Raw genomic sequence first — 23616 nt, 5'->3', positions numbered from 1 at the left:
CTGTATCAATCACTATACCTAGATACTCTAAACAATTGGTTGGGTGAACTGTTTTTCCCTCCGCTAGAGGAATACCAAACTGCTTGCAAATTAATTGAAAAGTAGACAAAAGCTCAACACACGCCAATGAATCGCCAGTTGCATGGATTTATATTGTGTGACCAACTTGTCAAGCACTTTTCCAAGTGATGCTCAAAATCACTTGGAAAAGTGCTTGAAAAAACGCTTCTCTCTAGCAGAAAAAACGCATGTAAATCTGCATGTGTTTTTTTCTGCCAAAGAGAGGCAAAAACGCTCTGCATCAAATCTGCTACGTGGGCACATAGCCTGATGCAACAAGTTTTTCACACCTGGATTAGGGGATCCTCTGCCATTCTTCCCTGCAGATCCTCTCCAGTTCCGTCATATTGGATGGTGAACGTTGGTGGACAGCCATTTTCAGGTCTCTCCAGAGATGCTCAATTGGGTTTAGGTCAGGGCTCTGGCTGGGCCAGTCAAGAATGGTCACAGAGTTGTTCTGAAGCCACTCCTTTGTTATTTTAGCTGTGTGCTTAGGGTCATTGTCTTGTTGGAAGGTGAACCTTCTGCCAAGTCTGAGGTCCAGAGTACTCTGGAAGAGGTTTTCATCTAGGATATCTCTGTACTTGGCCGCATTCATGTTTCGTTCAATTGCAACCAGTCGTCCTGTCCCTGCAGCTGAACAACACCCCCATAGCATGAGGCTGCCACCACCATGTTTCACTGTTGGGATAGTATTGGGCAGGTGATGAGCAGTGCCTGGTTTTCTCCACAAATACAGCTTAGAATTATCACAAAAAGTTCTATCTTTGTCTCATCAGAGCAGAGAATCATATTTCTCATAGTCTGGGAGTCCATGTGTTTTTGAGCAAACTCTATTAGGGCTTTCATGTGTCTTGCACTGATGAGAGGCTTCCGTCGGGCCACTCTGCCATAAAGGCCCGACTGGTGGAGGGACCAAGTGATAGTTGACTTTGTGGAACTTTCTCCCATCTCCCTACTGCATCTCTGGAGCTCAGCCACAGTGATCTTGGGGTTCTTCTTTACCTCTCTCAGCAAGGCTCTTCTCCCACGATTGCTCAGTTTGGCTGGATGGCCAGGTCTAGGAAGACTTCTGGTGGTCCCAAACTTCTTCTATTTAAGGATTATGGAGGCCACTGTGCTCTTAGGAACCTTGAGTAATGCACAAATTCTTTTGTAACCTTGGCCAGATCTGTGCCTTGCCACAATTCTGTCTCTGAGCTCCTTGGGCAGTTCCTTTGAGCTCATGATTCTCATTTGTTCTGACATGCACTGTGAGCTGTGAGGTCTTATATAGACAGGTGTGTGCCTTTCCAAATCAAGTCCTATCAGTTTAATTAAACACAGCTGGACTCCAATGAAGGAGTAGAACCATCTCAAGGAGGATCACAAGGAAATGGACAGCAAGTGACTTAAATATGAGTGTCTGAACAATGGGTCTGAATACTTATGACCATGTGATATTTCAGTTTTTCTTTTTAAATAAATTTGCAAAAATTTCTACATTTATGTTTTTTTTTAGTCAAGATGGGGTGCTGAGTGTACTTTAATGAGAAAAATAATGAACTTTTTAGAATTTACCAAATGGCTGCAATGAAATATAGGAGGCCAAATGCGTTGTATATGTCATATAGGAGGCAGAGAGAGCGGTCTGTTTGTCATATATGAGGTAGAAAGTGCGATCTATACATCATATAGGAGGAATGAAAAAGACAGCAGTCACCAATGGATGCCAAAAAAAGATGCTTTTATTTCAGATCCAGCATACAGACATTGCAGCTGGTTCAGGGGTGCGGGGATGAACCATACTGGACCCGTGGTGGAGCTGTTTGTGCGCGAAACGGCCGTCGTCATTTTTTCACCCCCGCACCCCTGAACCAATACTTCCTTGGACATTTGATTAGCACTGCTTATTTAGACATTGCATCTCCTGATGGGGATAGCCAAGGGCTAAAAAACCCGTCATAGAGGTTTTTATGACTAAACAGGCAAGATTTGGGAACTGGTGCCGGCATACTTCACTTCTATCATCATATAGGCCCCACACATGACATATATCACACTCTCGGCCTCCTATATGACGTACAGACCTCACTTTCGGTCTCCTATAATATATACTTTATATATGAGGCTGAGTGTGTTGTATACGTCATATAGACCCGCACTCTCAGCCTCCTATATGACATTTACACTGTATATGTCATAAGAGGCCAAGAGTGTGGTCTATATTTCATATAGGTTGGTAGAGAGTGTGATCTATATGTCATATAGGCCCATATATAACGTATACCGCACTCTTGGTCTCCTATGTGACATACAGACTCTCGGCCTCCTATATGGCATAGAGCTCTTTCACACATCCGGATACTTCCTGTACTGGAAAAAACCGTACCGGAGATATCCGTGTCTGTGTGGCATACGTGTGCTGCATCAGGATCACACATCCCATACCGGCGCCTGGGAATAAGCGGTACAGTTTGTGCTGTTCCCAGGCACCGGGTGCTGAAGGAATCGCTCATCATTGTCCCCTGCCTGCGCTGCAATCAGTGTTAGCAAGGGACAATCAAGAGACAATGTCGAGAGTAGTATTCACCTCCAAATGTCTCCAAAATCTGTAAAAATAATATTAAAATAAAAAAAAACATTATACTCACCTGGCTTGAAGTGACCACACACGCTGAGGAGCGGAGGAAAATGACTTGCTGAGCTCAATGAGCGATGTCCTGTCACTCAGTGAGCTCAGCGTAGGGGCCTGCTTGCTGCAGGGAGTCATTCTCCTCAGCGTGTGTGGTCGCCTCAAGCCAGGCAGGGGACAATGATGAGTGAGTCCGTAAGCACCTGGGAACAGCATGAACCTTACCGCTGATTCCCAGGCTCCGGTATGTGTCACACGGACGACACACGCATGTCACCTGTGTGTCATCAGTGTGCACGTGTGTGGGACATTTTTCGGCCCGTGCAGTGTATAAAAAAACTGACATGTCAGCGTGTTTTGCCCACGGACACATGGTCCGTGGAAACACTGACATGTCCACAGACCCATTCATTTGAATGTGTCTACCTGTGTATGTGTTTCCGGTGTGGAAACTGTCACCACATGAACTAGAAACACAGAAGTGTTAAAGACCCTTTATAGACTATATATATCTTATAAGAGACCAAGAGTGTGATCTATATTTCATATAGAGAGTGAGATATATATATCATATAGGCGGTGGCCCCATAAATGACTTATAACGCACTCTCTGCCTCCTATAGTCTATACTTTACTTTATATATGAGGCCGAGTGTGTTGTACATCATGTAGGCCCGCACTTTAGGCCTCATATAAAATGTATACCGCACTCTTGGCCTCCTATATGACATATAGACTGTATACAGTATGTCATAAAGAGGCCAAGAGTATGATCCACATTTCATATAGGAGGCCTATAGTGCAATGCATAATGTATAAAATAAATTATATTATTGTTGGCCAATGCTGGGAACACTCACCCATAAAAACTTTATTGAATATTTGGCACAGTGCTCTTGACTTGAAATTGAAGCAATGAGAGCTGTAGGCCTGCAGCCTTTGTTTCCAATTCCAGGCCAGGCCAGGTTGGAGAGTTGAACTGTAGAGTGCTGCAGGTCACCGTCCACATATCCAGCCCAGGTATAAAAAAGCCCAGAGTCAGAGCAGGAGAGAAGAGGGCGGTGCGCCAGTGCCGGTGCCACCACCCAGTCCGGAGCCGGAGTTACTACAAGGGAGCAGGCCAGGGCAGGTAAGGAGCCGGGATGGGACCGTATAAGAAGCCCGGGAGCAGGGAGAGGAGAGCGAGACGTCGGCTTCGGTGGCGCCGACGTATCAGAGGCCGGCCCTGGAGTAGAGAGAGAGCACTGCAGAGCGCTGCTGCGGCATATCAGAGGTCAGAAGAGAGCGGCGTCAGTGTCACCTGACACCACACCACAGTCTGCCAGCCAGCGGGAAAGCAGAGCGCGGTGCGTGTCACCGCCCAGAAAGAGTGGAGTATTGTGGCGCCCCTGAGGGTTCGGTCACCACAGAGGTATTGCACCTCATCCAGAGGTGTGGTATCTCACTCTCAGGTAAGGAAGGAGTATGGCTCAGGGCCCTAACACTACATCCACTACACCACATTTCCGGGGGACAGGGCGACAATGCTCCTGTGGGGAAGCACAACTGTCCCTGATCCCTGGCTGGAGTGGGGAAGAACCACTAGAGAGGGGGAACTAGGTAGTGATGGGTGGAGGACGTAGATCCTGGGAGCTCATCAGTAGGAAGTATAAAAGTAGGAACCATCTTGGTTCAAAGGGAGAGAGTGTGGAGAGGAGTTGGTGTTTGGGAGGAGAAGTGCAGGAGCAGGGGCTCTGTACGAGCTCTGCTCCACAGGCAGGCCTAGTCAAGAGGCCTGAGCCTGAAGGAGGAAGGAGAGGAAAGAGGGAGCAGGAAGGCTCCAGGAAAGGAACAGAAGGGACCCCAGGGGTACGGGCCGTGCAGCTGCCACCCGTACGCCCGCCGCTGCCAGGAGGTAGGGGGGTCAGGCCAGAAGAAAGGGAACCGGATCCCTCAGCCAGCAGAGACTACAGGGCTCAACTGGGAACCGGAGGCTGCAGCACTTTAAGTCAGCAGGCCGCCCACACCAGCCACTAGGAAGGTAGCCACATAGGGTCAGGGGACGAACACACGTCGCCCGCCAAGGCCCGAGGACACTGGACAGAGGTGCCGCTAGGTGTGAGGTACAAAGAGAGAGGCCAGAGAAAGGTACACAGAACGGGGTCCTGAAAAGTGCTCTGGAGATACCTGAGGGTGGACTGAGCCCCTCACTGAGTACGCACAGCACGACGTGGGAGGTTATGATCTGCAGTGTAACTTGGAAGCTGATAACCGTGAGTAAAGACCCTGGGGCTGCATCATCTTGTCTCCATGTTTCTTTCCGCACCAGCACTCACTGCACTGGGACGCCCCGCACAACCACCATCATTCACCTGCGCTGCCCTGAAGCTACACTCTTCCTGTGGGGAGTTATACTATACTTGCTGCGCATATCATCAGCTTCAGTGGACTGCTCCGCAGCGGCGCTTCTCCATAACCGCAATCCTCAGGTGGCGTAGTCGGACTATCTATAACTGAGACACATAGACTACCCTGGTTTGACCGCCCTGGGTCACGGACCGGGTCGCCGCCACGGTGATTACAACCCCCAGCATCTACAAGGCCCGGCTCCGGGTGTCCCTACTGCCCAGGGGGCGCGTCAGTATCACGGACTCACGTGGTAAGTATGCTGCATGCACGTCACTGCAGGCCCGCTGTCACCAATGAATGTGCCGTGTGCGCGACGCTACATTTGCTTCAGCCGCACTTTTAAAGGGCCCCCGCCACCAATTTTCTCACTCTCATATGGGGGCCCACCGGGAAATTTCCCGATTTCCCGCCAGGCCAATCCGACCCTGCTTACACTGCTATCAATGCTATCGTTTAAAGAGGTACCATATGGATAAGACAAATGATGAATCAATCTGAAAGCATTCATCTCTTTCTTTTGGAACTACACCCAGAGGAGATGCCCGAAAATTACTAAATGGCTGCTCCTTAAAGGGGCCCGCCACTCTTCCTTCTGCTAATTCCTTTAACAATTTTGCTTCTACCACCTCTGGGTGCAGCTCCACGGATTTCAAATTCTTTACCCATATGAACCCTTTGCCTGAAAAATGTGGAAGCGTAAACCCATGTGTAAACCCATCAATTATTAACTTGCTGTTTGGGTACTGCTCTAACCATGGCCGCATTTTCTCCAGATTTACTGGTGTCAATGCTTTTACCAAAGTATTCCTTTGTGGAAGGTTGCCCACTTGCTTTTTTAAAGCATCTGGACATATCGTGCGACCCTCCACAAAAGGAGCACTCGTGTCTGTATTTACACATATTCGGCCACTTACATTGTGCCTCATTAAACGCAAAAAATGTACCTTTCCTAAAGGTACTAGTCTGAGCGGGTACATTACGCTGAACATTATTAGGTTTATTTGGCAGCATTAAATTAAGCCATAAACCTACATCTTTAACTCCCCATTTCAGGGATGGATATACTGCCATCTTCTGGCAAAAGTTTTCGTCATAAAAATACCAGCTTAAACTACCAAAATATTTGTAAGCTTCTAACACTATCTCGACATGCTGGAAAAGGCCACAACACTTGCTGGGAAACTTTTCACCCATCGCACTGGCGTAAATACAAAAAGCCTGCAACCAGTTATTAAAGGACCGAGGTACCGGCCTACGCCTATCCTCGTCTTTGTCCAGCCTTGCCAAAAATTCCTTGGAGGCTGGTAGCGAAGACATGATATCAATGAATTCATTACACCATATTTTTTCTTTAACTGTCATGGACAAATGATATCCCAGCGGCGAGACTGGACATACCAGAATCTCCTTATACCATTCCTCACCCACCCCTTTGACACCTGATGCCAATGGGGTTGCTATGGAATCTTGCTCCCCCCCGCCAGTCTCTGGGCCACTGTCTAGGTGCCTCCAAACTCCGGGTACACCTGTGGCCCCAGAGCACTGGCTAGCTGACATAGAAGTGACAGCAGGGGGTTGCAATATATCCCTAAGGGATAACAATACGTGTGATAGCTGTTCTAATGTGTGATGTGCGACAGGTGGGCTATACTCACCACCACCCTCAGATGCAGGGTCCTGGGTCTGGTCATGCTGGATGAAAACCCCTGCCATGGACATTCCGTTCTCCATACCGGCAGCCTCAGGACCAGCAACGGCTCCCTCCAGCCGGTGGTCAACTGAAGCCAGCCTGGTCCTGCTGTCCAGTGATAAGTCAGCTGTTCCCCTGCGACTTCTTCATCCCCCCTGGGACCTCTGTGGGCACACTGGAGATGGGGAATATAGCACTCTCCTCCTTTTGCTTCTACCGCCAGTGCGCATGTCCGCGCCGCTGGATGATGTCATCTGGGGTTCCGGCGCTTCCACTGCGGCTGGCTCTTCCTGCGCTTCCGGACCTCTGCTCAGTCTCACAGCCGCGCTTGGCCCCGGAACATCGTCACTCGCTGTCTCCAGACAGCGATGAAGGCAGGCAAGGACTCCCTCTTCTCCTACCCAGCTGTGCAGCTCCTCCAAGACGGCCTCCATGTCATACAGGTACGGCAGCAATTTCTTATGGCAGCGCCGAGGACTGACAAACTCCTCGGCACTGCCAGTCACTATATACCCCCACCGCTTCCCTTTATTTACAAATAAGTCCCCTATCAGCAAGTGTCGCCAGGGGAAGAAAAGCAATCTTTCCCTCGACACTTCACTACTGGCTGGGATCCTTAGCCAATGAAGTCCATGCTGCTGCGGCCGTAAAACCCAGCTGGAAGAACCTATTTCCGCCAAAAAACCCTAATTAATTTAACCCTTTAGAAGAAGAGCATGTGCATGATAATGCCAAATGCTCCCCTCCTAAAGGTCCGGGTCTGTCATTCTCTATGGGGTTAAGGTCAGGCGAATTTTCTGGTCAATCAAGCACAGTGATACTGTTGTTTTTAAACCAGGTATTGGTACTTTTGGCAGTGTGGACAGGCGCCAAGTCCTGCTGGAGAATGAAATTTTTGATTGTGGAAACTTCATCTGAAACAACGGATACTGGAAGCCTGTGCTAGCATTTCTTCTGTGGTGTTGCTATCAGTGTGTCAAGAGTGGAAGAAGAGGGTTGCATTGACAATCCAACACAATGGGCAGCACTTTGAACACATTTTATAAGTGGTCATAAACTTGTAAAAAGACTCATGAAAGAATAAAGTTACATTAAAACCAAGCACACCATTGTTTTTCTTAAGAAATTCTCAATAAGCTTGATGTGTCACATGACCCTCTTCCCATTGAAAAAAATAAAGTTGGATCCAAAATGGCCGACTTCAAAATGGCCACCATGGTCGCCACCCATCTGGAAAAGTTTTCCCCCTCTCATATACTAATGTGCCACAATCAGTAAGTTGATATCACCAACCATTCCCATTTAATTTGGGTGTATCCATATAAATGGCCCACCCTGTACATGAGTTTTACTTTTTGTATTGAAGAACTGAAATAAATTAACTTTTTGATGATATTCTAATTTAGTGAGATGCACCTGAGAGGTGAGGGACAGAGCCAGGTGCATGATCTGATGAACTTAATTAAAGATAAAAGCACAATTACATTTTTGATTATCGCAGTGACCACTATCAAGCTGAGGGCTTGTGCACTTGACCGGAATAATCGGACAAGTGCATGTTATTCAATGGGGCACTTGTCCCCATGATGAGTTTTTGTTGAGTTTTTGATGTTACAGAATTTCTGCACTTATTATTTAAGTTAGATTTCTGGGGCTTTTTTACGTGAATTTTTATCGCATTTTTGATTTTGACGATGTGTCATGCTTTAAATAAAGCTGCTTTGTTTTTGATACTTCCTGGTATTTGGCTTTGACAAAACTTTATTGGCATACTTAGGTGCAGATTACATGTATTTTTGATGTGTTTCCGTCACGGAAACGCACTTAAAATGTTATTGCCACTGCAGTTTTTAAGATAAAACATAGTTTGAAAATCTGGAAGAGCACTATGGCCCCAATTCATTAAGAATGGTGTTTTGTGCTCCAGTCTTAATGATGGGCATGCAGGCATAAAATGCACTGAATGCATTAAGAGGCGCACACCACTTAATGAATTTGGGGCATCTTTTCACTGGTGGGCGCCTCGATATGAGTGTTACAACATTTCTGATGAAAGGATCAACCCCAGTTTTAATGACTTTGTCAAATGGGTATTTCCTTCACCCCAGCTCCTCTCATTTTGGCAAGAATACACACAAAACTTTGTGTTGCTCAAAAGTTTTGTGACATAAGAAGGTGTTTTACATCAGAATTCTGCCATAAACATGAATCCAGGCCAATGTGTCTTGAATGACTAGCCCGAGGCAGGTCACTGATGGCTTCTCCCTGCCTGCTCTCCCAGACTGTCGGATTTCTCACTTTGATTTATAGGGAGAGACCTGACAATCTAGAGGAGCAAGTTCGAAAGAAGCCACCAGGGACCTGCCTCAGACTAGTCATCTGAGATACATGGTCCCCAGACCGGCTTTTCACAGTATGTTTTCTCTTCGTTTCAGAGTAAAGCATTCCCGGCTGTGATATCGCAGCTCCCTAAAGGGAACCTGTCACCAGGTTTTTCCCATATAACCTACGGCCACCACCTTTCAGCCCCTTGTAATAGCATTCTAAAATGTAAGTGAAAAAAACACCTTTTATTATACTCAGCAACGGTGTGGTTCTGGTCCGATGGGCATCTCTGGTCTTGGTCCGGTGCCTCCTCTCTTCTTGCAATCGTCGTCCTCCTTCTCTGCCCTCCACCTTCACGCTCCTGCGCATTACAATTCTGTAGTATAGGAAACTATAAATGGTCCTGTAAAAGATTAATAGCTGCTGAATAAAAAAATGGATTGCAGACGGACGGCACACGGACAGTATCAGGAGTGCACACCGACTGTACATGGACAGCATCGGGACTGCACATGGACTATACATGAACAGCACACGGACAGCATGCGGACTGTACACTGACTGCACATGAACTGTACATGGACTGTACATGGACAGCATTCGGACTGCCACATGGACTGTACATGGACAGCACACGGACAGCAAAGGGACTGTACACGGACAGCACATGGACTGTATACGGACTGTACACTGACTGCACATGGACTGTACATGGACTGTACATGGACAGCATTCGGACTGCCACATGGACTGTACACGGACAGCACACGGACAGCAAAGGGACTGTAGACGGACAGCACATGGACTGTATACGGACTGTACACTGACTGCACATGAACTGTACATGGACTGTACATGGACAGCATTCGGACTGCCACATGGACTGTACATGGACAGCACACGGACAGCAAAGGGACTGTACACGGACAGCACATGGACTGTATACGGACTGTACACTGACTGCACATGGACTGTACATGGAATGTACATGGACAGCATTCGGACTGCCACATGGACTGTACATGGACAGCACACGGACAGCAAAGGGACTGTACACGGACAGCACATGGACTGTATACGGACTGTACACTGACTGCACATGGACTGTACATGGACTGTACATGGACAGCATTCGGACTGCCACATGGACTGTACACGGACAGCACACGGACAGCAAAGGGACTGTAGACGGACAGCACATGGACTGTATACGGACTGTACACTGACTGCACATGAACTGTACATGGACTGTACATGGACAGCATTCGGACTGCCACATGGACTGTACATGGACAGCACACGGACAGCAAAGGGACTGTACACGGACAGCACATGGACTGTATACGGACTGTACACTGACTGCACATGGACTGTACATGGACTGTACATGGACAGCATTCGGACTGCCACATGGACTGTACATGGACAGCACACGGACAGCAAAGGGACTGTACACGGACAGCACATGGACTGTATACGGACTGTACACTGACTGCACATGGACTGTACATGGACTGTACATGGACAGCATTCGGACTGCCACATGGACTGTACACGGACAGCACACAGACAGCACATGGACTGTACATGGACAGCACACTGGCAGCACACAGACTGTACATGGGCAGCATACGGACTGTAGACTGACTGCGCATGGACTGTACATGGATAGCACACGGACTGTATATGGACAGCACACGGACTGTACATGGACAGCACACAGTCAGCACACGGACTGTACATGGACAGCATACGGACTGTACACTGACTGTACACAGACTGTACATGGACAGCACACGGACTGTACACTGACTGTACACAGACTGTACATGGACAGCACACGGACTGTACATGAGCAGCATATGGACTGTACACTGATTGCACACGGACTGTACATGGACAGCACACTGGCAGCACACGGACTATACATGGACAGTATACGGACTGTACACTGATTGCACACGGATGACAAGTGAGAAAAAAATCATCCCCCTCTCCTGAATGAGAATGGGACAGATTTTTTTTTATACACTATTGTTAGTGAATTCTTAATAGAGAAAGCACTCCGTCATTGCAGACGCAGGTTATTAACAAATCAGCAGAAAATAAATGATCCCACATTAACCTAGAGGAGATGCTAGTCCATTCTGCTCATACAGAACATAAAATAACCCTGCAGTTACTGCTTTACCTTTTGTTGCTTGTGCAGTGAATATAGTAACATAAACCTGACATGGAGGTTTTATTAAGAATCTGTGTATTATGATTCTGGTGTCTATAAACCGTGACACTTCATACATCACATTAACAGGAAACATCGGCGCGGCATCTGCTTACACACCGCGCTTTTATTGGCTGCACTTTCACATATGTCGGCTGTGCATGCAAAAGTTTTATGTAAGAAGACATAATTACTAAAACCAGAGGATACCGAAATCAAACACACAAAAAGCACAAATAGGGATTTTTTTTAATTTGCACCTTAAGTACTATTTAATTTGCGCCTCTTTGTACTTCAAGGGGTTTTCCCCTTTCAGAAAATCTTGTTCCTGGGGCACGGTTTATGTCCGATTTCAGCTCCGAGTCTCTGCCGCTGCTTCAGGGTACGGCACTGACATCATTTCGATAGCTTGATAGCCAATCAGTGAGCTGTCTACATGGGAAGAACAACTGAGCTCACTGATTGGCTGTCAATGTGACCTTAGTGCTGCAGCCAATAACTGACACCAGATGCAGAGGCAGAGACTCAGTACTAGACCTGGGGACAATGAGTAAAGCGCAGTTTGTATGTTTTTTTTTTTTAATAAATTGCACCCGGGGACCAAGATTTTTCTGAAAAGTGACAACTCCTTTATCTTTACTTGGTTATGTCTGTTTTTCTTTAATTTTGCATCATGGGCATGGTCCAGATGTATCCTGATGTTTTTAGCCTAATTCATCATTTGCGACTTTTTGAAATGGCGCAATTTTTTTGCAAATGTACTCCAGTACCCAAATGGAGTACAAAATCTATATATTTTTTGTGTATTTGAAGACTAACATGAAACGTTTTAAAGCTTATCGAATAGATTATACGCCTTTTGTTTAAAAAGGGGCAAAAATGCCAAAAAATAAGTCTCTTTGAATTTACACCAATTCATCAAACATTGTGAATCCATTTTGATGGATTTGGGGCAAAATCTGCCAGTGCAAAAAGAAAGACGAGACAAAAAAAAAGACTTAAAATCCCCCTCAAATGATGAATTTTGGCCAAAATGCTTAATGTGACTTACTTTGGGGTCTATGATGGCAAAGTCACATGCAATTTTGAGCCAAAAATTCATCAGGTTTGGATATTTGGACACATTTGCGTCATAGTCTTGTTATGTCACATCACGTCATGTAGCTCTAGTTTAAAATACTTTTTCAAAAACGTTTCCTTTACATACATTTAATATGAGATTTTATAATAAGAGTTGACAAAGCTGCTTAGACTTGGCCTTCATGGCTCTGAATCTATTGCCAGGATGAGAGTTTCCAAATTAGAAATTTCCAAATTCAATGATTCTCACCAATCATACATCTCCAAAGTGAAAAAAGCCTCATAAAGGGTTTATCCAGGACTATTTTTTCACTATGGGCAGAAGAACATACAGGGAGGTAGCTGCTAACTATTTACTAGTTGTGCCCAACACCGATCTCTGTCTGCGCGAAGTGGTCACAGACCCCTTCTGCCAGCGATTCATTGGCTTCCACTGACGTCACATCGACAAAGCAGTAGCTTCACATCTGCTCTGCTCTGTTGATGGGGCGTGACTGCCGACGTCATGATGATTGACCATGGGCTCCCCACTGCTTAACTGCGGGGAGCCATAAGTCAATCAGCATGACGTCAATAGTCATGTCCTGTCGATAGAGCAAACCGGAAGAGGAAGAGCTGCTCTGTTGATGTGGATCAGCTGAATCACTGGCAGGAGCTGTCTGTGACCGCTCCAATTTGGTGCCAGGTACAACAGGCAGGTGGTTGCCTCTGTTAGCAAGATCCTGGACAACCCCTTTAATTATACAGTATATGGGTTGTAGGACAGAGCCTCTTCTATATTATTGGGTTCTTTAATTGAATAGTGCCATTTTTTGGAGGCAGAAATATCCAAAGTCGTTTTAAGGGCAATCCACTTCAGGAATTGCTGTTTTTTTAATATTTATGCAGACATTTTTTTCAAGTGTGTTTTTAACGCGATATTGACATGGTTTTGAGGAGTTTTTTTTCATCACACCATTTGTTGTAGCCCTTTGACTTGACAGTGTCCACAAGAAATCCACCTAGGAGAAGTGACACGTCTCTTCTATTTTCTCCATGGTGAGATTTTCAAAACCTTATTGGAAAATTCGCTCAACCTCGCCATATGAGCGGCAAAGTGGATTTTTAATCGAAATGAATAGAACGATTTTTCAAAGCAGTTTTTGAGTTGGATCTGAGTTTCTTCAAAATCCTTGTTAAAAAAAAGTGTGAACATATTTATTGAGGAAGTGTACAATAATCTATCACATGTGGTCTTGTTTTCCAGGTGAGTTGGGCGACAAAGGAGTAAAAGGAGGCATAGGACGTCATGGGAAGATCGGCCCTATTGGTTCTAAAGGTATCTAGCCTGTGATTTGTATATCTGGTATGACTTAGCTTTCACTACAAATAACATGTTTGTAGAATAGATTCTTCTAACACGCAGTAAGTCACTGAATGAATTCCAAATAGCACAAAATTAATGTATATTACTTTTTCATCCTAGGTGAGAAGGGCGACATTGGTAATATGGGTCCTCAAGGTGCCAATGGAGAACCAGGTATATTTCCATTTCTACTTCACGAATGGTCCATCATATGTTCACATATCACCACGAATGATCCATCATATTTCAAAAATAGTATGACAACCCCTCCCAAAAAAAAAGAAATGGTAATTAGAAGAGGGTTCTATGTTATCCATATAAAGTAATATTACATTTGGAATGACTTTGCCATGATGGGACAGCTCATTAAATCCTTATATTAGTAAAAGGTGACTGGTGCACATTGAATATCATCCTGAGATACTAGGTCACAACATTTTAAAATAAAGATTTTAAAACTCTGGTTGTACCCTCAAGACCATATTCCTAATGCTTTACCAGTTTGATTGTCCTATCTTGCGCTTCTTTAATTGTTAGCCCTTTACATCGTGCTCCCCATTATTATTTTCGATTGATGTATTGGATATGTTCATATGTTGTTATAGGGATCCCATGTGAATGTGGTCAGCTGAGGAAAGCCGTGGGCGAGATGGACATCCTGGTGACACAGCTGACCACAGAGTTGAAGTTTGTCAAAAATGGTATGTGTCACGTCGTTCTCTTCACAAATGTATATATATAAAAAAATCAATTCTAGAAAAAAATAAGACATCTAGTACAACAATGAGAGACTATCATTAGCACAAGATCGTAAAAGTTCTGGAAGGTTGAAGTTGTTTCCAAATAGAGTTACCAATTATGCAAAGAAAAGTAGTTGCTAAAATCCGTGTGAATCTCCACTTCTTATCGTAATGTCCTTTTAAGATGATAGAAAGCTCCAAATCTTCTGTACAGACATTAAAGGGGTTGTCCGGCCTTATGCTACAAGTCTGCAGTCACTCTATGACTGCAGACTTGTGAATCCTCACATCGCGCGAACTGCTTGCTGTGAAGATCCTCTGGTGCCGGGAGTGGTGGGCACGTGACCTCAAGTATGTGATTTGCATACACACAGTCATGTGCCAACTAGATGGGCGCAGCCTCGCTCAATGCAAGTGTATTCAGCGAGGCCAGACACAGTCTAGTCGGAATGTGGCCATAAGTATGCAAATTGCATAACCTCCCACTCCTGGTGCTGTAATCGGAGAATCCTCACAGCATGCATTGTGAGGCTTCACAAGTCTGTAGTCACATAGTGTAACTGCAGACTTGTAGACTAAGGATGGATAATCCCTTTAAGACAAAAGTAGCCAGTTTCTGTTGTTACTTTATTCACACTGTTCCCCTGAGTATTCAGTTTTGTTTTTTTCAAATCCACCATGCGGTTCCAGGGATATAGGCCTTTTTATTCAGTGCTACTTATTATGATCTTTACTAAGGGGGGGGGGGGGTGAACAGGGGTATAACTACAATAGATGCAGGGGTTGCGATCGCACCTGGGCCCCAGAGCCTAGGGGGCCCAAAAAGTCCCTTTTGCCTATATAAAAAGACCAATGCTATTAAAGTCTCGCAATAATTAGGGGCCCCGTTGGAGCTTTTGCATCGGGGCCCATTAGCTGCAAGTTACGCCACTGTGCGTGACTCACAGGGTATTAATGAAAAGCAGCCTAAAGAAACACCCCCAGGAAATCCTGTGATCCACACCCCACACATCATAAAATTAGCATCAGATATAAAGGCCTATATCTCTAGAACCGTATGGCGGATTTTAACGCCCCCCCCCCCCCCCCCCCACAAAAAATGGAATACTCAGGTTAAAAATGGGAATAAAATGAGAGCAAATACTGACCACTTTTGACCTGGTGACAGGTCCCCTCTAGACTCTAACCGCCTGCAGTCTCCAGTAGAAGGAGCTTAGGAGCACAATTTCAATGGATCCCTTTGCAGTAAACTCCAAAGCTCCCTCTAATGGTGGCTCCAGGAGGTTATAATGTATTTTTTTACCTTTTTTTATATTTTATTCTGTCTATACAAGGCAGTTGTAGATATACATCAATAAGACAAAGGTGTGAATATTCAAAGAAGTATAATATAAAATTATCCATTGTAAAAACTTGACCCTATTTACATTGTTAATTATTGTGCTTTTTTGTGGCCTTGTGTGCTCCTGATCCTCTACTGAGGAACTGAAATAATTATTTTTTTCACTAAAATCCTGAATACTGTAGTCATTTTGTATGCCACTTGTGTATTCAGCCAGATTTTATGGAATCCTGTGAGGTCTCTAATGACATGAAGGGGATTGCCAGTGCACAGGGGGCTCAGAGGGATGTTTATGTATGTAATGATTATCTAATAACGTATATCCATTAGATTGGATATTGGCAGAGCGCACAAAAAAAATCATTTTCTTGAAGCCTGTGCCCCAGTAGTGAACAAAAATACATGAAAATATTGGAAATTTGAAATAAAATGTAAAATTAATACAATAGGAAGAATATGGATGGGGCTGCAGCGTTGGATATGACATGCGGCCAAAGTTTGTAGTATCACAATGCTACAAGAAAAGTGAATGAGATCGTGTTGCGACCCACATGTTACCACATGCCAGATGCAATTTTGGTAATTTTCATGTCCCTTTATAATATTTATCATATAATATATTACTTAGCTGAACTGCTGAAAGGGTCTGAATGTTGACTTCCAATCTTTTAAGAATATTGCCTAAAATAAAGGTGGTGAGAAAGATCATAGGAAAAAAAACATATATATGTCTACTTTTCTATGTACCTAAACTGCTTTATTGTACATTAAGCCTGTTATCGAAATACGAGTGCTCACTTTTCAGCACTGCCCTCCCCCGCAGTTGTTGCTGGAGTGCGAGAGACGGACACTAAGATTTACTTACTGGTGAAAGAAGAGAAGAAATATACTGAGGCCCAAGCCTATTGCCAAGGAAGAGGAGGAACGCTCAGCATGCCCAAAGACGAGAGCACAAATAGTCTGATTGCATCTTACATCAACCAGGCTGGCCTCAGCAGATTGTTCATTGGGATCAATGACCTGGAGAAGGAAGGTCACTATGTGTATTCTGACCGCTCACCGATGCAGACCTTCAACAAATGGCGGCAGGGAGAACCAAATAACGCATACGATGAGGAGGACTGTGCCGAAATGGTGTCCTCAGGAGGATGGAATGATGTCTCCTGTCTCATAACTATGTATTTCATTTGTGAGTTTGATAAAGAGCACGTGTAAATGTTTCCCCATATATATTATTACCAGGAGGTTCTCCAGCCAGTTATACATTATTGGTTAAAAGAGTCTCCCAAGAACATAATAAAATGACCTTTGTCATGTAATACAAATGGCAGCAAATTCTAGTCATATGTCATGATGAGCTGCAGTCTGAAGAAACACAGTTCCTGAGACCTGAGCCTCAATGACAGAGGAGCTGTAACAGAAGACACGTACCTCCGTGAGCCAAGTAGAAGGGATGTGGCATTAGAAGAAATAAATCCTATCCTCAACTGAGCACGGAGAATGGACAGTGGAGATAAAAATCCTTTGTGCTCAGTCAGCTGAGGAGAAGATTTATTTATTCTACTGTCACAGCCCTTCTTCCGGTTAACAGCGCTACGTGGGTTTATAATACAGTAATACAATATTCTGTCAACTGAGACACAGATCTCGTGAGCTGTGTGTTTCTACAGACTGCAGCCCACCTTGACACGTGACTAGGACGAGCTGACATATTAATTATGTGACGGAAGCCATTTTATTACATTTTTGAACAACTACTTTAATATGGCAGGAAACAATTCACTAAAAAACATCAAGTCCAAGGACATCACAGAAAGAAATAGACCATACTTACAAATACAATGGCAATATACTGCAGGATACAAACAGGCCCCAAGGTCTATATTCGTAGTGTGGCCAGTAATTGGTAAATATGACCTCTCTTTTCTTGTGATGTGTAATAGGCATGGAGAAAGACTTGGTTCAATTCTTAGTGTCCCATCATTGCCCTTAGTTTGTTCATTTAAGGGCAAATTTGTTTTTATTTAAAGATTTGAGCCCTACTGGTAAACTGGTTGCAAGGGATATGCTGCATAACAACCCTATTGAAAAGACTGTGTTGTTAGGCAGCATATATATATAGTTACCAGCCTGTCAACCCTAAAGTGGCCATTCCCCATCACTGGAAATATTAATTGGATTAATTAGATAAATTTATGTGGAGAACCTTTTTTTTTAAGCAGGTGTCTGAGATTAGAAAAAATAGTTACAGGACCCGTGCCACTGTTGTACAAGGGCTGTGTCTGGTATTTCATCTCTGCCCCATTCTTTGAACAAGAAGTGCAAGCCCACCCTTTTTCCTAATCTCAGACAACCGCTATAAGAACATATGAAAGCACACAGTTGTAGCCCATTTTTTACAAAGGTCGCCCTCTTTTTAAAATTTATTGTACTCAACACTAACAACTTTATATGAGGAGACCAAGGGTTTTCACATTTTGACAGGCTCTACACTTACCCTTTTTTGTTATTAGGGAGGTTTATTGCTTTAAGCCATCCCTTCTTGTCAGAACTAACCCCTAAAAATAAGCTGTTGACCTGGGCGTTCTATTCCTCTGAGCCCCAGTGATCACCTGTAATCTCAGGTAGAATATGCCAGTAAATGTTCAATTCTCCTGCAGCACCTCCGCAGGAAACATGATGCATTACATGGTGCAGGAAGAAAGAAGGGAAAAGGAGGAAATAATTAAAACTTTTAAATATGTTAAAGTTAAAAAGGTTGTCCATACTTAGGTCAGGAATATCAGAGTGGATGGGGGTCCGACACACAGCAACCCCGTCGATCAGCTGCTTTCAGCTGAATAGGAGCCAAAGCTACAGTTCTGGTTAACAGCCTTTACAAAGTGAATTGGAAGTGTTATTTAATAAGAAGCTAAACTTTTGAAAAAATGCTTATAATGTAAACTTAGTCTTGGGGGGGATCACGAGCAATGTCAGAAAATATTATCTTACTGACATAGTAGTTAGGAAAACCACAGTAAGTGAATTTACACAAGCCTGGAATAAATGTATATCTATCCTAGGTTAGAAGGAAAAATTACACAACATATGGGAATGGATGGACGATGGGGTCTTTTCATAGCACTCTAGTAATCTCTTTTTCTTATCGAAATATTGAGCAGTCCATGTTATGCTCTGACATGCCTGGTCCTCCAGCGTGACTTTGTTATCGCCCCTTTGCACTCTTGGCTAGCTAAAGATTACATTAAATGGTCGGATTTTAGTCCATAGCGATCTCAGAGCCATAATATAACAAGTAAAATAGTAGGCACTCACCAATACATTTTGGAAGATTAATTCTAAGGCTCCATCTTCAAAGAAGTCGGCACTATGACTGTTTTGTGTTCCATGTGACGCTTCTACACCTATTGAATTGAGCCTATTAAACCTGATGTTGGAGAATATAGTGCGGACCCTGATCTATAAATATAACAAGTTAATTGTTGCTCTTCTAAAGGCCCTTTTACACAGAGGTGTAGCTAGGTTTTCTGGCACCCGGGGCGAGAATTCAGTTTGCCCCCCCTCCCCTCCCACCACCACCATCATCAATCAAAGCACATAAACGATTTACACTCTCACAGTCACATGCCGATAAGATGCTCTTCCTAATTCTCTCAATGTTTAGTGAAAAACTGAGAGAAGCAGGAAGAAAAGTAGTTGTCACATGACCGTGTGAAAATCGCATATGAGTGAAGTAGCCATGTGATGACGGCTGGAACCAGCAAGCAGAGCTGAATCCTGACAGTGAGTATATTACACGCTGTTAGGATTGGCTACAGGGCTTTATTTTATAGTTAAAGGGTTCGTCCAGGTTTGAGATGAAAGTCTGCAGTCACTCTATGTGACTGCAGACTTCTGAATTCTCACAGCGCATGCACTGCACACTTTTAGGATTCTCCCTTGCGCAAGTATGCTATTTGTATACTTCTGGCCACATTACGAATTGACTTCTCCTGCCTCACTCAATTCATTGAGTGAGGTCACGCATGTCTAGTCAGCACGTGACCGCAAGTATGCAAATCGCCAGCATGAGAGAATTCTGACAGCGTGTAGTGCGCACTGTGAGAATTCAGAAGCCTGCAGTCACATAGAATGACTGCAGACTCATCACAAACCTGGACAACCTCTTTAATGCTCTTAACATAAATAAAAGTATGAGAATTAGTATCACAAAAATTTTTTACATCCAGGTACCTTTATAGATGAACAACTCCAGAGACAACGTCTCTTTCTTTTCATCTTCATCTTGTCCAGACTCCATGATGACTTTTCTCATCCACAGCTCGTCTCTGCAGACTTCCATCTTCTCCGGTCTTCTGCAGCACATCCCTACACGATACCCTTACAGATAGCAGTGCCATTATAATGCTCCTGAGTAAAAATATCTGCCCTACGCTGAGCCCCTGAATAAATGATTGCCCCTCACTATATTCCCTGCACAAAATATGACGCCACATTGTCCTTCTTATGGTACAGGTCCTCCACACAGCCTCCTCCTTTCCATACTGAGCCCACTTTTCACACTGTCCTCTCACACTGTGTCCCCCTTATAGGGCCCGGTCTCTATTCTATGCCCCCTCATCACACTCACCCTCTTTAGCAAGCTGTCTCCTCCTGGCTGCGCCCTTACACATTTTCCCCATGCTACCCCCCCACACTACTCAGTCTTTATTCTGTGCCCACTCACAATTTTCTCCCCCATACTGTCTCCTCACAAATTCCCCCGACTCCCCATACTGTGTGTGCACCCATCCCCTCACTCGCTCCCCATACATTTCCCCCTTCACTCCCCATACTGTGTCTGCACCAATCCCCTAACTCACCATACTGTGTCTGCACCCATCTCTCCCAATCACTATATTGTGAATTCATCCATCCCCCCATACTATTTCCTCATCTATGCCCCCTATCTCCCCACGTTCTCCTCATACTGTGGCTTCAAATTTCTCCTGCTCTCCATATTGTCTAAACCTGTCCCTCCCTTGCTCCCCAAACTTGTGTCCTCAAATATTCCTTCCCGTAACACTAAATCTTCCCCACCCCTCTCCCCCACACTAAATATTGCCCCCACAGCATAAATATTCCCCCCCACAGCATAAATATCCCCCCCAGCATAAATATTCCAACCACAGCATAAATATTGCCACCTCTCTTTTCATTGTCTTCAGCTCTAGTGTGGAGCACTTACCACCATCTCTGTGTGCAGCTGCGCCGACCAGTGACGTCAGCAGCGTGATCACATGACCTGATCATGCTGCTAACGTTTCTCTGACCCGGCAGTCAGAGCCTCAATTGTACTTGCGTCTGAAAGATGCAAGCACAATTGATCACCGGGAGCCGGCACTCTGTACGTTCTGTGAGCTGGGTGTCAGCTTGACACCCTGCTCAAAGAACGGCCGAATCCCAGTCCAGGGGCTGCAGAACGCGGCCGCTGGGGGAGACACTTTGGACCGCTGCATTAGGTGGACCGACTGCCCCCCCTCCCCCGCACATGCCCCGGCTGCCCCCCTCCTAGATAGGCCTCTGCTGTTACATGTCCTCAGGCAAACCATATGGGGATGAACAACCATTAGTACCATCCTTCAACTCCCATGTGGTTTGCATAATTTTGGAAGTAGATCTCCAGTTTACACAGGAAGATGTGCTGCTGCTGACAATACATATCTTATGCTGCTATAAAAATAATCAGTCATCGAACAAGTCATTGCTCGTTCGTGGTCTGATTCCTACCTTTTTACATAGACAAATGATCTGTGACAAATATTCATAAAAATTCCTTAGAATCTGAGAAATCATAACTTCATGCTTTATTACATACGTATAAGAATGAAATTATGTAAAAATACATAAAAAATTACACGTGAATAGAGTCACTCTGTAGAACTTTAAATTGACACCCTAGATTGTGAATGTTAAAGTACCCATTACTACATTTAAAGGATGCCCCCATTTTTATCTTATTGGATGTCATTGGAGTGAGTTAGAAGGTAGCATCTACTAGGGTAAGTGAGCTGGGACTACAACCACCAATAGATCGGGGAGGGGTCATTGCTGTGCCCCTTCGATTCAGAGCTCATGGATTTACGTGTCCGTAAAGCTGGCCATTTACATTACAAGTTGTCGGGGAAGCAATCATTCATTTGACATTTCTCTCACGATTCACCCCATACATAGGAACACTTTGCTTGGCTAAGCGTTCCCATGTTCTCTATGAAAGAGCTGCTACCAGGTTCCTCCGGCAGAGGCTTATCTCTGTGTTGAACAAAATGACCGGCCGCTGAAATACAAAGGGCTCTATTCTTCTCTCCCCCAACATCATCTTTTTAAGGAAAGTTGGGAAACTTCCATACACATTAGATGGTTGGTTGATCCCACTGGAAACAGTGGGTTTGGCTGACATGTACCTAATGTGTATGGGGACCTAAAATTATGATGATGAAAAAGTTCAGTAGATGTAATGTGCATTCCGCTCTGAGCGATCAGACATATCCCCCCCTTTGTTCTAGTGATTGGGGAATGTCAGCTCATGGACACTACTTGTCTCAATGACATGTCGGAGATATATGGAGGCAATATTTTGTATCCACATGGGACAGTGTAGAGTGGAAGCGCCGGTGGTATTAACTCAGAAAAGGAAGCATCTTGTATGTCATATCAAATTAAGTGTTTTTTAAGGTCCTCTGTGTGCTTTTATATGTGCCTTATATGTGTTTATTTCTATGCTATTTAATGTGTTATCATAAGTAACCACTTTTTATACAAGAATATAGTAGATATTGTAGATGTGTAAATATAGTCGAATTATGTAAATGATGCCAAATCATATGATATTCAGCTTTCACTTTAAATGTATTATTCCTTATTCACTAGCTATACACTAGCTTTCATATACACATTTGCACACAGTTGAAATGATAATTTGGTATAATAGGTGTAAATGTGCATCAGCCTAAGATGTGTACAGAGGAGAAACAACTCCCATACAATAGGTAAAAATGGGATTCCTCCTCTCAAGTGCTAGGATTAGATAAAAAATAAACTATCTGAATGTTGTAAAATTATAACATATATAATGTACTTCCAGCTCGACAGGACACCTGACCATTTAGCAAATTATTGCCTATGTGTTGGTCACCGTTGTGGTCACTGATTGGTTGCAGGAGTCACATGTCTGTCAAAAATGAGTCGGAAGTACAGAGACCAGCAGGGGACTCAGGAAGTGTTGAATCGGGTGTGGAGATCGTTAATGTGGCGATTTTTACTTATTTTATTATTTCAGAGCATTCTGATTTTTTTAACTAAGTGGCCATAACCCCATTAACCAGAGTTATACTGGCCCACCAGGGTACAAGCGGATCCTTGGGTAGGCCCTGGCTTTAACACAATAAGGAACCCTACTTGCACTTTGCTTTCACTTACAACTTTATTGAAAGCAAAAAACTGACCAGCACCTCCTAACAGAATAAAGCAAGTGTGAACAGGTACAAAGCTGCAATGACTGCATAATATACAAATAGAAGAATACAGCAGCCTCTGTAAGTGCTAAGATGTTTGCAAACGTTGAATATATTAAATATACACTGCAGTACTGCTATATGGAATATACTTATAAAATGAAAGTACTTAGCACACAAATTAGCCAATTCATGAGAGCCCACCAACCATGACAAGATGACTTTCTTTGATGGGACCCTAAACCGTATATTTATCAAACATGCCTCTCCCATACAGGTTCAAAAACAACCTTTTATGCACTAATGGACTATTTTTTA

The 23616-nt window shown here is 44.2% G+C and overlaps 1 protein-coding gene across 4 annotated transcripts in view; it reads left to right on the top strand.

Annotated features, from left to right (window-relative positions):
* The window catches only part of COLEC11 (collectin subfamily member 11), an 81126-nt gene extending 63613 nt beyond the window's left edge, over positions 1–17513 (top strand). For 3 of the 4 annotated variants that reach the window (XM_073674198.1, XM_073674199.1, XM_073674197.1), the window contains 4 exons: positions 13625–13696; positions 13844–13897; positions 14329–14424; positions 16611–17513. In XM_073674198.1, the coding sequence (XP_073530299.1) occupies positions 13625–13696; positions 13844–13897; positions 14329–14424; positions 16611–17020 (632 nt within the window). In that variant the 3' untranslated portion in view covers positions 17021–17513. The remainder of the gene's footprint in view (positions 1–13624; positions 13697–13843; positions 13898–14328; positions 14425–16610) is intronic. The other variant, XM_073674200.1, reaches the window with a different exon arrangement.
* The last annotated feature ends 6103 nt before the right edge of the window (positions 17514–23616 follow it).

Source organism: Phyllobates terribilis, unplaced genomic scaffold, assembly GCF_046119375.1.
Source record: "Phyllobates terribilis strain yellow unplaced genomic scaffold, ASM4611937v1 Scaffold_3__8_contigs__length_932513732, whole genome shotgun sequence".
NCBI classification, from domain to species: Eukaryota; Metazoa; Chordata; class Amphibia; order Anura; family Dendrobatidae; genus Phyllobates; species Phyllobates terribilis.
The sequence above is the reverse complement of the archived record's forward strand: the minus strand, read 5'-3'. Positions and strand labels throughout refer to the sequence as shown.